This window comes from Alternaria postmessia (assembly GCF_024291825.1).
Source record: "Alternaria postmessia strain BMP 2775 chromosome Unknown scaffold_6, whole genome shotgun sequence".
Classification (NCBI taxonomy): domain Eukaryota; kingdom Fungi; phylum Ascomycota; class Dothideomycetes; order Pleosporales; family Pleosporaceae; genus Alternaria; species Alternaria postmessia.
In genome coordinates, this window is record NW_026260079.1 from 651193 (window position 1) to 666230 (window position 15038).

Genomic DNA, 15038 nt, shown 5'->3' on the forward strand with positions numbered 1-15038 from the left:
CCAACCCTTAAGCGCTTATCTAGCAGCCAGCTAGAACTCGTCATCAGCATGCCGGGAGTTCGTAAGTGCAACCCCCATTCACCTTCACCTTCACCGTGGGAATGGCGTCCATCTTGGGACTAGTCGCGCTTTTCGATCGGATGCGCAAACTTCCTTATTGTGGTTGCCTATCTACGTGCCCCATGTGTGCACAAACGTCTACCTGCCCACAAGCCATCATCCTCGAGACTGCTCCGTGCGATCACTAGCACCTACAGAATCGTTATCTGACACATTACTCCCACAGCACTTGACGCGATGGATCAGATGAAGAAGGCCTTCAAGGGTCTCTTCAAGGGCAAGAAGTCCAAGAAGGAAGAGCCAAAGCCCACGGCCACTTCTGAGGCCTCTACTACGCCTGCGCAAACCAAGCCTAGCGAGACTACGCCAGCTGCACCCGCTCCCGCACCCGTCCTCGAGCCCGCGAAGACTGAGACGACACCTGCTGCCCCAGCGTCTGCGTCTGCGCCAGTCCCGGCGCCTGCTGAACCCGCAGCGGTTCCAGCCTCGGATCCTGCTCAGGGTGAGGCGAAGAAGGATGAAGCCGCTGCATTGGCCGAAGTCAAGCAGGCCACGTCGAGTAGGTTATCATCTCCTTCACATTCTAGTCCGCTACCGTATCGTGGAGACGATGCCTGGCATGGATCCAGGCGACGACAGAAAGTCGGCTTGGACCGCAGTCAGTGGAACGATCCCATTTAGGCGTGGGAAAACACCTGCAACGATATGGCTGGTCAAGCTTATCGCACTTCCACCAGCTCGTTTACGACCTTATGGCCAGATACTACATTTCCTTCCCGCTCGAACTCTTACGAATTTCCTTTGTCACTCAAGATACCCTAGACTAATACATCCTCTTCCAGCACCCGAACCCGTTGGCGCCGTTGCACCCGCTCCCCCGACCGCTGCTGAGGCTCAGCCCACAGCCACCGAGGCACCAAAGGACACTGAGGCCAAGGCGACGGATACACCTGCACCAGCTGCCCCTTTGGATCTTCCCGCCATTCCTAGCAGCCAGCCCGCTGCTGGTATGAGCGCTACAAGCGGACCTATGTTTGATGAGCCCAACTTCGGCGAGGACAAGCCCGCTGCACCAGCTGCACCAGCTGCGGCGCCTGCTCCCGCCGCTCAGGCTGAGGAGCCTGTTGCTCCCGCACCTACTCCAGCGGCTCCCACCACTGCTGCCGCTCCTGCGCCTAGTGCTGAACCTACCGCAGCTCCTGCTGCCCCGGCCGCCGCTGAAGAGAAGGCAGAGAAATAGAGACGTCCCCATTGAGTTCAGGAGACTACAGGCGTGACATAAAATAGTGGGCTGAGAGGCCCGCGAACAAAAAACATTTTGAATACCGACAGGCGAAGGGCGCGGGTGTCAGGCCTCGTTTTCAGCATTGTGATTTTCCACTAATACTATACCCCACTGCTGTATCTTTCAATAGGTGTGTCGAGCTGTAGGCGAGCTTGACTTTGAATCGAACAATTTCATGATTTCTACCTTGATCGTCTGCCTAAGTGACTTAGACGAATCATCGTCATTGTATTGCTGAAAGCTCCCAACTAGCGCGGGGCAATAGCAGCCGCGCTACACGTCAAGGAAAGTCGCCCCACCAACGACGTCAATGAAGGGACGCGATAATTCACACTAGGTAGAGAAACCGCGAGCTATTTGGCCCCAACAACTCTACACGCCTGCGCACCAATTCGATACCAGAGGGTGCACTCGACACAAGTCAACCTGCCCGTAACCCACACGCACCGACGAATCAAGAAATACCCACAATGCCTGCAGGCGGCTTCTCGCGCACGCGCAACGTCGATTACGATGACGACGATATTTACGACGACGATGACTACTTCGAAGACGACGCCGGGGACGTCGATGCGGGAGGAGATGGCATGACGGAGGACGACAAAGAGCAGATGCGTGTGGGCACCGTCAAAGTCCGCGAGGCGCTAGGAGACATGAGCGACTTCACGAGCGATGAGCAAATACAAGAAGCGTTATGGCACTACTACTACGACATCGGAAAGAGCGTGAGCTATCTGAAGAACAAGCTCGGGGTCGCAGAGCCGAAGCAGGAGGCGCCCAAGCAGGAAAAGGCAAAACCAGTGTCGCGCTTCGACCAAGCTGCAAGTGTAGCAGACCAGAACGCGCCCGCAACCACAGGTAAGCACACTCACACTCGCACCCCATTCTAGCTATGTAGACGAGTCTGCTGCCCTGTCGTCCTGTTGCCCATCCTCTACCGTTGCCCCAATCTCGATGCCTACCAACGCTGCTGTCACAGACTTCTTCTGGGATGTGCCCTGGGGCAACGTGCCACCCGAACGATTAGGCGTCATCACCGTCGATGCCCCCCACTACAAAGGCGGCTTGCTTGGAGGCTCTTCGAAACTAGCCGCCCTTGCGGCTAAGCGGAGGAAGGAGCGCGAAGATGCGGAAGCTGCTGCGTCCAAGGCAAACAATGACGCCGACTCGGCCATCGCCATGCTCGATAAGCTCTCGGTGAAGAACCAAGGGAGTGGCAATCCTGGCGGCGATAGTGGCGAGTCTGAGCGCCCAGCTCGACTTTCCAGATATCCTGTCCGCAGACGTTCGCCATCGCCAGCACCAGAAGCACCCAAAGAACCCGAAATAGAAGAACCCCAAGCTCCTCAGCCTGCCGTCGTTGTCGAATCGCCTGCTCAACGCGCTACAGCCTCTATGTTCGCCTCCACCCTTTGTGGGCCCGACGAAACGTCAAAGCACACACAAGCACCGCTACAAGAGGTGCCGATACCCTTTGCTGCGTACAAATCCTATGATGGCACAGGAGCCTTTGCTGGACCAAGCCCGGACGATATTGTGCGGGCAGCACAGGCAAAGGGCGCAGGCGGCGGACGTCACTAGATTCTTGGCAAATTCATTTGAACCTCTCTAAGACATACAGGAACTACACCAAAGAAGAAGAAAAAGCAGATCAACGGTGACTTAGCCGAGTCGGTCGAGAAGCTTACCGTGGCCGATGAGCCAAGAGTCAAGAGCAAGAACTTGAACGTTGTAGACGAGTTCGAAAAGAGCGCTTCGAAGCGGATGGCTAATTTTGTAGTGCTCGGTGAGTAGACTCTTGCAACCCCTACTCGTCCTTCGTCATTAGAGTACTAACTCCTCCAGGACATGTCGACCACGGTAAGAGTACGCTCATGGGGCGATTGCTTTACGATCTTCATGTTGTCGATCAGCGATCGATAGACAAATTACGAAAAGAAGCAGAAACTATTGGCAAATCATCATTCGCGCTCGCGTGGGTCATGGACGAAACGAGCGAAGAGCGGAGTCGTGGTGTTACCGTCGACATTGCGACAAACTACTTCGAGACAGACAGGAGCGTGTTCACAATACTGGATGCGCCTGGTCATAAGGACTTCATACCAAGAATGATTTCGGGTGCATCACAAGCCGACTTCCCCGTCCTTGTCATCGACGCAAGCACCAACAGCTTCGAATCTGGTCTCAAGGGTCAAACGAAGGAACACATTCTAATTGCACGAAGCATGGGTATGCAACATATTGTTGTGGCCGTGAATAAGATGGATACAGTCGGATGGTCGAAATCACGCTTCGACGAGATCTCGAAACTCATGACCACCTTCCTCACCGAAGCAAGCTTCCTCGAAAAGCGGATAACATTCATACCCCTAGCTGGTCTGACCGGAGAAAACGTCGTCAAGAAGATCGAAAACTCGGCCGCACATTGGTACACTGGCGAGACTCTGCTAGAAGCTCTAGAACGAATCGATCTACCAACCCGAAACCTCACGAAACCACTTCGGCTCTCTGTTGCTGACGTCTTCCGAGGTGATATCCGTTCACCGCTAAGCATATCAGGCCGTATCGATGCCGGAACCTTACAAGTGGGCGATGTTATCCTCGCTCTCCCTGCCAATGAAACCGCAACTATAAAATCTATCGAAGTGCAAGACGCACCCGTGGACTGGGCTGTCTGCGGTCAAATCCCTACCCTCCACCTCACGGACATCGACCCCGTTCACCTTCGTCAGGGAGACATTGTCTGTTCCCCCAAAGATCCTGTCAAACTTGTCAAAGCATTTACGTCCAAGCTCCTCGCTTTCGAACACGTACTGCCTATGCCGGTGGAAGTCTTTAGGAGCACACTCAACTCACCTGCAGGAATTCGAACGCTGAGCGCTAAGCTTAATAAGTTTACAGGAGAGGTTGTGAAGAAGAAGCCGAGAATTGTGAAGCCAGGTGAGGTAGCAAGGGTGGTGGTGCAACTGGAAAAGGAGTTACCGGTGGAGGAGGGAATGAGGGTCGTGCTTAGAGAGAGGGGACGAACGGTGGGGGCAGGATTGATGGAAAATGTTGCTTGATTGTGTGAAAAGGAGGATAGACAACCCAAGAACGATATCTTGGTGGAAGCTTGCGACACCGTGGGGTGCGTAGTGCATGACTCTGTAGTTTGTGGTCATGACCTTACCAAGCTTCTTATAATAGACAAATTCGAGTCTCATATCGTACATGTCGTACACGAAAACATGCTACATGTGTCTAATGTCTTGTTTTTTGATCTTGCCCTATCTTATCTCTTATCCGCCCAAGGTGCCCTCGTACTTGGTTGGGCATTCTGCGTATCCCCTGCATTCCCTCTTGCCCATGGTGCTGTAGTGCCACCTACTGTCGGTGGCGGAGCAGGCGTTCTACTCGCCCAAGGCGCTTTTGTAGGCTGATTCGGACCATTGGGTACATCTGTACTACCTGTACCTCTAGCACTAGCACCAGCAGTAGCCCACGGCGCGGCCGTCATTGGAGGCATTCCAGCACCCGCCGTTCTAGCCCCAGCACCCGCCCACGGCGCAGCAGTACCAACTCCACCTCCCCTAGCTGCTCCACCCATAGGGTCAGCCATCGGATCCCGTAACGCAGACTGTGGGCCCGGTCGAGCAGTAGGTGCTGTGGTAGACGGTGTACTCGACTTAGGTTGACTGGCAGTATGAACACTTGCCTGAATGGTTTTCGCATTCGGATCCGCTGAGAAGGAGAAAAGCGAGCCGAACGGGAAGTGCTGGACTACAGGGAATTTGGAAAGAACTTCTGCGTTGTACATCTTGATCATCCCCTAAAACTATTGTCAGTTTGATGCATTCTGGTAGGGAAAGCAGTGTGAATTACTTTGTTGATTTTGGCCCATCCTGCCTTAACACCAGAGACGTCATACAGGATATTGCTGTGTTCCCAAAATGGTCCTTTCTTTACATCGTAGATGAAGCCGATGGCACTGAAATACATATTCCGCGTTCGCTCTCGGGCTACAGCGGTGGCTTTGGCCACGTCGCCTGGGTTAGGAGCAGTCGGTAACGAGCCTTCTGCCGCGACATCTGCAGGCGTAACGATAGCGGGAGAGAGTTGCGCGCTGCCGAAGATATACGGAACGAACGAATGATCGTCTAGCCCCCATACACCGTGGGAGCCAGCGGGTTCAAGTGTGTACGTCAAGATAAGCCGTCGTATCAGAGCAAGATATGGTTCCACTACTCCAAGAACGATACCGCGCTCCTGCTCGCCATCTTCCGAATGAGGAAAAGCGCCCAGTTTCCAGAGACAGCCTAGAAAAGCAAGGAAACTGAGTTCATGGCCTGTACCGTAGTCGAGACGTTGAGAGCTACCAAAACTGCCCATGAGATAGGCTTCTAGTTCATGTTTGGCAGAGACATCAGACGCGGATTTGAAGGCGAGTACTTGTTCGGGTAGATACTGATCTAGTAGTGCAGGCACCCTTTCTCGAACAATATCATACCAGGTTCTAAAGCTGACGTTTCCGAAGCGACGCGGACCTGGGTCTGGCGGTGCCTCGTCGATGATGGAGGCCAGGGTGTCGAGAAGCTTGGCGAGGTTTGCAACAACGGGGGGATGAGGAACGTCTGGATCGTTCAATTTCCATTCTTTGAATGAACCTGTGTTGCCTCCTTGCTCTTGAGATTCTTTGATCTTTCGGGGTATCATAGCTGTGTTGAGCTGGAAGATAAAAGTCATGATATCGGCATAGGCTCTGCTTGCCAGGAAGAAAGTGACATCGTCGCCATCGTGAATACGTTTCGCGGGAATTTCGAAACTGTGCGATGCATCTTTGCGGAGTAGCTCTAGTACGGGTGCTTTAGAAGGATTCGATGACATGGCGGAATGGGGGGTGTGGTGATAGTTTGTGGGTTATCGATAGTGGGCAGGCGCAGGGACGATCTCATGTGATAGCGTGTCTGAGGCCCACTTTCGCGCCCGGCGCTCCAGCCTCCTCTTGCTTTTGAGCGTGGGGATGACTTCACTCCCCCACATCGCCGACATCGCCGAGGCTCATCAACACAGATGCAATAGCGTTCTTAACGCTCACTGATGGCGCGCTTCAAGATGACGCCGTCGAAACAGGGAGGTACGTCATCGCAGCTTCGAGCTCGTGGTGTAGTAGAGCTGCCAGGTGTTTGCACCAAGTTCTCCATGGCCGCTACCTATTATAAACATAGCTGAAGCTTCCGTCCGACGCGTCCTGAACTAACACTAGTACACTAGCTCGCAAACCCCCCTCGCCTTCCTCAGACGACGACGCCGCAACCCAGCAGCTCCTCACCGAATCCCATTCCCCACTCCCAGACTTGCCCGCACCGTCCGCGGTCCTCGGCGCAAACCTCCTCAACGCAGCGCGCATAAACCCTCCTAGCTTTCCAGAGTGGAAGGGGAAACAAGGCCAGGGAAAACTCAAGCGGGTCAGCCTGAAGAGGGATGAGAGCTCAAAACAGAATCTAGCGGTTAGAGGTGACCCGTACGAGATTGAGCTGAGCCCTGAGAAGGGCAGATATGCATTACCAGAGAAGGTCAACCACAAGCCCTTGAAGATCCTTAAGAAGAAAAAGAATAAAGGCAAGGCGAAAGCAGTGGACGTGTCGAGTGATGCTCCTGTAGCTTCGTCGGAGCTTCCGGTGCAGACCGAAGGCGGATTGCAGGTGGATCCCGAAGAGCTGGTGGAGAATTTGGCTTTGCCTGGAGACCTGGTATCAGCAGAGACTGACCTACGTTCCTCACCGCCTCGACTCGTTCCGTCGCAAAGCGATACCGTAGCCGTCGATAACACTCGTCATGAGCAACCACCCAGTGTGGGCGAAAGACCGTCTGATGCGCTAGAGCATCTTGCCAACACACGAGCAATATCGAAACGCAAATCAGAGTCGGAACACGGTGATGATAGACCTGCGAAATGTCAGAGAGAACAGAGGCAAGCGACTGCGGAATCAGTCTCATCAAGGAAGGCTCATCCACGGGTCCGAATTCCGGTCCGGCGGAGATCGCAAGAGCAGAGCACCACAGAGAAGGTGGATTACAGTAACCACGAACAAGGAACGCAAGAAATCGCCGACGATCCTGTACAAGAGAAAGGCTCACGTCCAAAACGTGCAGCACCAAAACTAAAATCTCGAAGAAAACTTACCAATGATACTACAGTGACCAGTCAGCCGTTACCGGCCAGGAAGCGAGGACCCCAGATCTACGCAAAACCATCCAAGAAAGCTTCAGAAATAGCCAATGTCATAGAGATCGAAAGCGCGTCTGGAAGTGCCCAGTCCGATTACGAGTCCGAGCGTGAGCCGGATGCAGAGAGATCTGAAAGCATTTCGGACGACGGTCACAAGACAGTACGTCCTACAGGACAGCCTGGAAGTATTGAAACCATCTTCGAGTTCCTCAACCTTAAGCCACGGCCAGGAGAGTGTGAAACTAAGATCGCTACTTCGATCATCCGTAAATGCAACATACACCGCACCCACCTTCAGGATAGCGATATACCGACGGAGCAAGTTGCTGAAGATGTTAATGAATTACAAGAAATTCTCAGGAAGATCAACGCTCGTGTCAAAGAGAAAGACCAGCGCGCCTTCAAAGGTGACGCGTATGGCCATGTCTTCCGTGCTGTCATACTATACCTCGAAGCACTATATATTTGGCTGGACGACAACGACGGTGCAGTGACCGACTCACTAGACGCTTTGCGGATACTGTCGCCCTTGATACGCCAGATATTGGCATTTAAGGACACGATTGCGGACTGGAATGTCTTTGTTCCCAAGCACTTCAAGGGTGATAGAATTATCAAGGACGTGGATATCAGTCTCATTGCACATCTTCGACACGTAGACAAGACATATCGCAGATGTTTGAGTAGGCTTGAAGCTACGGAACAACATCGCAAGCAGCAAGCAGAACTCGATCGCAAGATGAAAGAGCAGAAAGAGGAGGAAGACCGCAAGACCATGTCTCTCGAGGCACAAACGCAGCGGTGGAAACGTTGGCAGGATCTGCATATCAAGCGCATGCTCTGTGAAACTGATCCGCATAGAAGACTGAAGTTGGCCATCACAAGGCTCGAAGACTTGGAAGAAAAAGACGCCAACGGTGTCGTTTTCGAGCGGCTACCGGTCTTTACATCTCGGTCTGCTCCTCCACATCGTCAAGCTTCGACATTGGACGACAGCCAACAATGGACTGAACAAGAAGAGACCGCTTTACTCGACGGCTTGAAGCGTTATGCTGGTACGTTTCATCTTCTCTGTCGAGTCTCGCGTTTCTATACTAACCGTCATATAGGTCCGCAAGTTTTCGAGAAGATCTTCACAACGTATTGCAAGCCTAATCCGTCTCGTCCGCTGGGTGGATGTTTGCGCGAAAGGAGTGTCGTAGAGATTGTTATGAAAGCAGCGCAATTTCGATCAAACTTGCAGAAGTTATATCAAGATAACGGCTGGGTAGTGGAGGACTGGGTTACAAAGATTCCGGTGATGCCGTAAGTTTGGTTTCCCTCTCGATTGAGTGGTTCATCCTTGCGTCTTATGATGAATGCCTACCTTTCATTGTGGCGCAGACCGAGTTCCTGCTGAAGCAGTCTTTCCCGTTGTATAGTCCTTAAGATACCCCTCATATATTTTCACTTGTAATCTCAACGCAAATCATTTTGTTGGACATGTGTCTGCGTAGGCGCAGCCTCAGACCATGTAGGTCGTCTCCACCCGCCCAAGTTCCGATACTCTCTCCGCATATTCTGTTACATTTGGTCTTGGTAATCACTCAAGCTATCAGCAGCGTCATTCAGAACCGTATTACCGAGCTAGGTGAAAACCTCGTTTTACTTTTCCATTGTCGTGGCGGCTGACCTGTAATCATGCGTGAATGCCTTCTACGCGAAAGCTCGACCGTCCACCAAGAGGTATCAATCATGGGACTGGTAACTCGCTTCCATAGAACACACCCTATTACACAATAACTCAGCCAATTCTTCAATCACAAGACCATTATCAAAGCACATTCACTCCTAGATCGGCGCGCGCACCCCTCCGCTACATACCAACGCAACCCCACACTCTCACTATTATAATCCTAGAAATCCTTACAAGCGCTCTCCTCTCCTGAATTTACCGACTCACCTCAAAATCCACCCACACTGCAACCAGCCATCTCGGACTAGAAGTTTTTCGAATCAAAACTAGCACGAATCCCGTACCCGCACAATCCTCAGCCATAATGTCGCTTCCCGCGAACATTAACACCGCGGCTAGAACACCTTACTCAGAGGCAGTCAGTCTTGAACATTACAGTAGTAAAACGGTGAATGAACTTAAGATTCTGGCTAAGATTCATGGCGTTCCTGATGGTGCAGAACTGAGGGACATTGTCGCGATTTTGATGGAGAAAGATCGAGTGAACGGTGTGTGGCCTGGTATGTTCGATGATCCTGAGACGGAAGATACTAAAGGTTCGCGTGTCGCGCCAGTCAAGCAGACCTTAAAGAAGACTGAGACACGTTCTGAGACCAACATCGCCACTGGAGGACAGTCCAAATCTGCTTCTGTTGCTACCGTCCTCAATAACAATAAAGTCGCCGAAACTCCAACAGCCACCATGACCGCGACAGGATCCGAGAACGATACCGCTATTCCCATATCGCAGTTGAGGAAAGAGTGGGATGGATTATGGGGCCCGCCTTTCGCTTTCTCCAAAGTCGCTCCTGTCGACCCGAAGTCGCAAGGCACGTCTATAGCTACCGCCGGATCCATCCCCACTAGGTCGAAGTCGCCCGTTTCTCCCGTTTCTTCTGCATCTTCTGCTTCGTTGAAGTCGAATAGGTATGAAGTTCTCGCAACCGAGGAAAAGGAGCTTGTCGAACAAGAGGAGCTGTTGACCGATGCAGTCGAGGAGGATACTCCTGCTGCGAAGATGAGTATACAGAGCGCACCATCTGTACATGGGGAGTCTCTCGCTATTCAAACATTCTCACACCAAGTTGACGGGGAAGAGAACGTACATCTGGCGAATGAGAATGCTGACGTTGGTGAGAAGACCAAGAAGAAGGGGAAGCGTGGCAAGGAGGGCGGAAGGAAGGTTAACAAGGCCAAGACCGACGCTGCCCAGTCTGCTGCGACTGAGATTGAAAAGACTGAGCCATCGACGTCCGATGCTTCCATCAGTTCGAAGCAGGCTGAAGATGTTCCGCTGCCAGTTTCGCCAGCCAAGGTAGAGTCCACTGAAGGCAAGGTGGAGTCTACGCTCGAGGTCTCTGGACCGCTTCCCGTTGTTCAGGAGAATGATGGGGCCATTGTCGAGCCCTCGACGTCGGTCGCACCGACAGAGATAGAAGAACACATCGAGGAACAAACCAATGCTGATCAGTTCAGGCTCATCAATGTTGAGGATACTGAAGGGTCGCTATTGCCTATCGAAAGTCCGATCTCAGAGCAGTCTGCTGACTCTCCACCCGCGGCACCATCTGAGCCAACAGTAGAGTCATCCGAGAAGGCTCCCATACATATCTTCCCTGTCGCTCCTCCTGTACCACTGCCTTCTACTGAAACTGCACAACCTCCTACACCCGGCAAGACGAACAACCAGAGGCGCAACGAAAAGCGTAAGGAAAACAAGCAGGCGGCGACATTGTCAAACATATACGACGTCCTCATGTCTGAGCAATCCGCCGATGCGTCAACACCAGATTCACCTGATAAAAAGGAGGATGAAAACAAAGACAATAGCGAGGGTACTGCTCCAGCAGCCAAGAAGAAGAAGCGTGGCACAAAAGGCGGCAAGAAGGCGCAGGCGCAGAAGAAGCACCAGCCTGTATCGATCGTCGAAACTATGGCTACTCCTATCGCTGAGACGGTTGCTGGACCCGTCGTCCAGACTGCTGTTGCAACCAAGATTCAGCCGATCCATCTGGCTTTGGGTGCTGTTGTTGCGATTCTTGCTGGTGCTGTGGGAACTTGGGCTATAATTTAATAGAAATGCGGAAGGATAAAAAGGGCGTGCTTTGTCTTTCGGTGATATCGATGGGAATATTTGAGGCATTGGTTTAGAACAACCCCGTACAATGACATTCTGAGTCTCTGGTGCTTGGGGGATAATGCCTATAAGGACATAGTAATTATATTGACGTTTCTAATGATGTACACGTGCATCGCATGTCTATGCTTAACATCACGTACAAAGTACGGTCGCAAAAGGAAGGAAGTCGAATCAAGCGTCTGTAGAATCCTAGCGAGACTTGCGCGAATAATCTGAAGGGGTAGATGGGTTTTCTTAACGTAAAGTCTTACGTTCTTGGACTCGGCTGGATGAGATGGCTACGGCTGAATTGGATGCACTAACACATCATGGGCCTTTTGCGGTCATTTGAAGTACCGTTAATACTACACCGTACAATGGGAGCTGTCGATGAACAGTCATCTCGCATATTGAAAAACCTGAACATCGACGTAACTTACGTACAACGATATCCACGACACCACAAGCGAAGCCACGAGTTAACCATGTGAAATAAATACCCCCACAGGGCAAGGAAGCGCGCACCTGCATACAGATGAGCCTGCTGGCCAATCACAAGCCTTCGTACAGCGGGAGGGTCGCACGCTAGTCTGCAGCCAGAAGGCTTGTAGGAACACTCGCACTCCGGAACCACGACATCGTCACAATGCGCGAATTATCCCCCGCTTGGCAAACACCGGCAAAGCAAGTAAAACATGACCTACGTTACTTTCACAGGCGGTATATCCGCCGCAATAGGCAAAGGCAGGCCCATCATGACTTGCCCAGCAGTGGCTGAGCAGCCCGCTGATCGTGAGGGTGATAAATGCCTCATACAAACATTATCCTTTGTGACCAGACCGCATTACATTGCATTGCCTTCCTACCTAGAGCTTCTACCCCTCCCGAGACATTTTCCAATCCTTTGGTAAACGAGCTCTGTGTTTTGAGTTCTTTTTGCTGCTCTTTTGTCATACCGTTTGTTCGCTTATTCGCCCTTGCGTCTCGTTGCTGCACTGCACGTATACGGAAATCCCTCAACTTCATTTCTGAAAGTTCATTTCGAAACGAGAAGAGACCAGCATGTGGAAGCCACCAATAAACTTCATTACGCTGCATTGTAAGTTCTGCATACGGGTGCTTGCCTGGTTCAAGAGGGGTGGCATCGCTAACGGCATGAAGATGCCTACATTCTCAGTTTCGGCATTTTAGCTTTGATCATCATCTATCCCTATGGCAACCTTTCCGCTATCGATGCGTACTACTTTGGTGTCAGCGCGTCAACCGAATCTGGGTTGAATCCGTAAGTTTCGCTGGCATGTGCTAGACTGGCTTCGTGCTGACAGTGAACTAGTGTTGATGTCAAGGCTCTCAAAACGTACCAGCAAATCTTCGTTTACATCACACCCATCGTTACAAACCTGGGATTTGTTAACGTCATTGTCGTCGTTGTGCGACTACGTTGGTTTAGTCAGAAGCTGAAGGGTGTCGGTATGTCAAGCTTCGTCCTGTCTTTACGTCCGAAGCTAACAGCTCAACAGCAGCGGCACACACTAGGCCCAGGAGCTCCCGACTGTCTATCAGTCAGGTCCAAAAGACTACCAATACTTCCGATACACGAGAGCTTGAAGCAGGTCTCACTGGCGAGACAGTCTCGGAGAAGAAGCCTGTGCCTGTTTCCACTGTAGAGAATTCGAACGATGAGCCTTCTGCTCCCCGCATCACGTTTGCACCCGACCCTCGACACACTGCCAAAGAAAAAGGCACTTTGTACATTCCTGGCCCGCGAGAACGCGAAAATGGTCAACCCATTACTTCGATGTCCGATGATGAAGACGAAGATGAAGACCGTATCAAGCCCGTCGCAGAATCAAGCTATACACGACGTCGCAACCTGTCAGAGACCAGAAGCATGAACACTCGAACCATGAGCAAGGCAAAGTCCGTAGATCGCGCTGTGTCATCCATATTCGTGCTCGGAAGTACCGCAAGCACGCACCGTCGTAGCGAAGACAAGCCACGGAGAGAACCCACCATCGATCTGGCTTCCATGACTCGAGAAGAGCTAGGTGGTGTTGAGTACCGTGCCTTGCGCGTCTTGCTCAAGGTCACGGTCGGATACTTTGTCGGACTACACACGTTCGGAGTCATTTGCCTGCTCCCATGGATTCATATGGCACCAGCAAAGTACCAAGACTACCTTGCCTCACAGGGTCAAGACAAGACATGGTGGGCGTTCTACTCAGCGCAAACCATGGTCGACAATCTCGGCCTGACACTTACGCCGGACAGTATGATAACTTTCCGCGACGCAACCTGGCCGATGCTAGTGATGTCGTTCCTCGCATTCGCCGGTAATACTTTCTATCCCGTCTTCCTGCGCCTCCTCATCTGGACCATCTACAAGCTTGCCCCTGCGAGCTCCTCGCTTGAAGAATCGACACGCTTCCTACTCGACCATCCGCGAAGATGCTACACACTGCTTTTCCCTGCCACTGCAACCTGGATCCTAGCCTCCATCCTCTTCGCCCTGAACTTCATCGACACTCTGCTCATCGTTGTCCTCGATCTAGACAACCCAGAAGTAAACGTCTTACCTGTCGGGCCCCGCATCCTCGCTGCCATCTTCCAGTCTGCATCGTCCCGCCACACCGGTACGTCGACGTTCAACCTTGCGGCTGTCAACCCAGCTGTGCAGTTCAGTCTCCTTGTCATGATGTATATTTCCATCTACCCGATCGCGATCTCTATCCGTATGAGTGAGAGCTACGAGGAGAAATCTGTGGGCATCTACGGTGCAGATGAGAATTTGGATGAACAGAAGGGAAGCAAAACATACTTGATCAGTCATCTACGGAATCAGTTGAGTTTCGATCTATGGTACATCTTCTTGGGTGTGTTCTGTATCTGTATTGCGGAGAGTGATCGGATCATGAGTCGGGAAGATTGGGTAAGTTCGACCAAAATCATGTTCACCGGGATTCGTATGCTAACTTATCAACAGGCCTTCTCCGTCTTCGCAATCTTCTTCGAAGTAGTCTCCGCGTACGGCAACGTCGGTCTTTCGCTTGGTCACCCATCCAACCTCACCTCGCTGTCTGGACACTTCAATACCTTCGGCAAAGTGGTAATCTGCGCTATGATGCTGCGTGGTAGGCACAGGGGTCTGCCATATGCCCTCGATCGGGCCATTAATCTGCCTCACGATCTTATCACGGATGACAATGAGGGCGAAAAATACAAAGACGAGGATGCGGCGACGTCGGAGGCCGTGAGCGCAGATGACATTCGGGGAAGGAAGATGATAAAGAGCTTTACACAGTAAAATTTAGGGTCGACTTCGTACGTTTCGGATGATTCGGGTGTATATATTAAAGTAGACAGCTTCGCATGTTTATGGACATGTTCAAGAAGTAAGCGCACGTGTATTTTAGATCGTGACAGATTCATAACATGGTATTGGGTAATACAAATGGCATTATATCGCAGTATATGTAACTCATACAAGTTCTCATCCTATTTGTTGACAAAGAAAGGATAACAAGAGAACATCGTAGGAGAAAGACGATGAACGAGGAATACTAAACTTAGAAAAGCTCAAAAGAGATCCCAGTTGAATCCACCATGTCGAAAGTTCGAACCAACGTCGGGACGGTGCTCGCGACCAAGTGTC

General features: G+C 51.7%; 5 protein-coding genes across 5 annotated transcripts; 4 read left to right on the forward strand and 1 right to left on the reverse strand.

Annotated features, from left to right (window-relative positions):
- Positions 1-297: 297 nt before the first annotated feature.
- On the forward strand, positions 298-1300 carry J4E82_001743 (uncharacterized protein; the record flags this gene model as incomplete). The annotated part of the gene is made up of 2 exons (XM_051728051.1): positions 298-619; positions 903-1300. 2 exons carry the CDS (start codon positions 298-300, stop codon positions 1298-1300), a joined length of 720 nt encoding a protein of 239 aa, XP_051592406.1.
- A 515-nt stretch (positions 1301-1815) lies between these two features.
- On the forward strand, positions 1816-4407 carry J4E82_001744 (uncharacterized protein; the record flags this gene model as incomplete). The annotated part of the gene is made up of 4 exons (XM_051728052.1): positions 1816-2203; positions 2244-2918; positions 2967-3131; positions 3191-4407. The coding sequence occupies 4 exons, from the start codon at positions 1816-1818 to the stop codon at positions 4405-4407; spliced, it is 2445 nt and encodes an 814-aa protein (XP_051592407.1).
- Positions 4408-4616: 209 nt separating this feature from the next.
- J4E82_001745 (uncharacterized protein) lies at positions 4617-6208 on the reverse strand (the record flags this gene model as incomplete). Its single annotated transcript, XM_051728053.1, has 2 exons — positions 4617-5153; positions 5207-6208. 2 exons carry the CDS (start codon positions 6206-6208, stop codon positions 4617-4619), a joined length of 1539 nt encoding a protein of 512 aa, XP_051592408.1.
- A 228-nt stretch (positions 6209-6436) lies between these two features.
- On the forward strand, positions 6437-11341 carry J4E82_001746 (uncharacterized protein; the record flags this gene model as incomplete). Its single annotated transcript, XM_051728054.1, has 4 exons — positions 6437-6444; positions 6588-8608; positions 8663-8858; positions 9559-11341. 4 exons carry the CDS (start codon positions 6437-6439, stop codon positions 11339-11341), a joined length of 4008 nt encoding a protein of 1335 aa, XP_051592409.1.
- Positions 11342-12081: 740 nt separating this feature from the next.
- On the forward strand, positions 12082-14690 carry J4E82_001747 (uncharacterized protein; the record flags this gene model as incomplete). The annotated part of the gene is made up of 6 exons (XM_051728055.1): positions 12082-12090; positions 12422-12485; positions 12548-12668; positions 12720-12856; positions 12907-14315; positions 14370-14690. 6 exons carry the CDS (start codon positions 12082-12084, stop codon positions 14688-14690), a joined length of 2061 nt encoding a protein of 686 aa, XP_051592410.1.
- Positions 14691-15038: the final 348 nt, after the last annotated feature.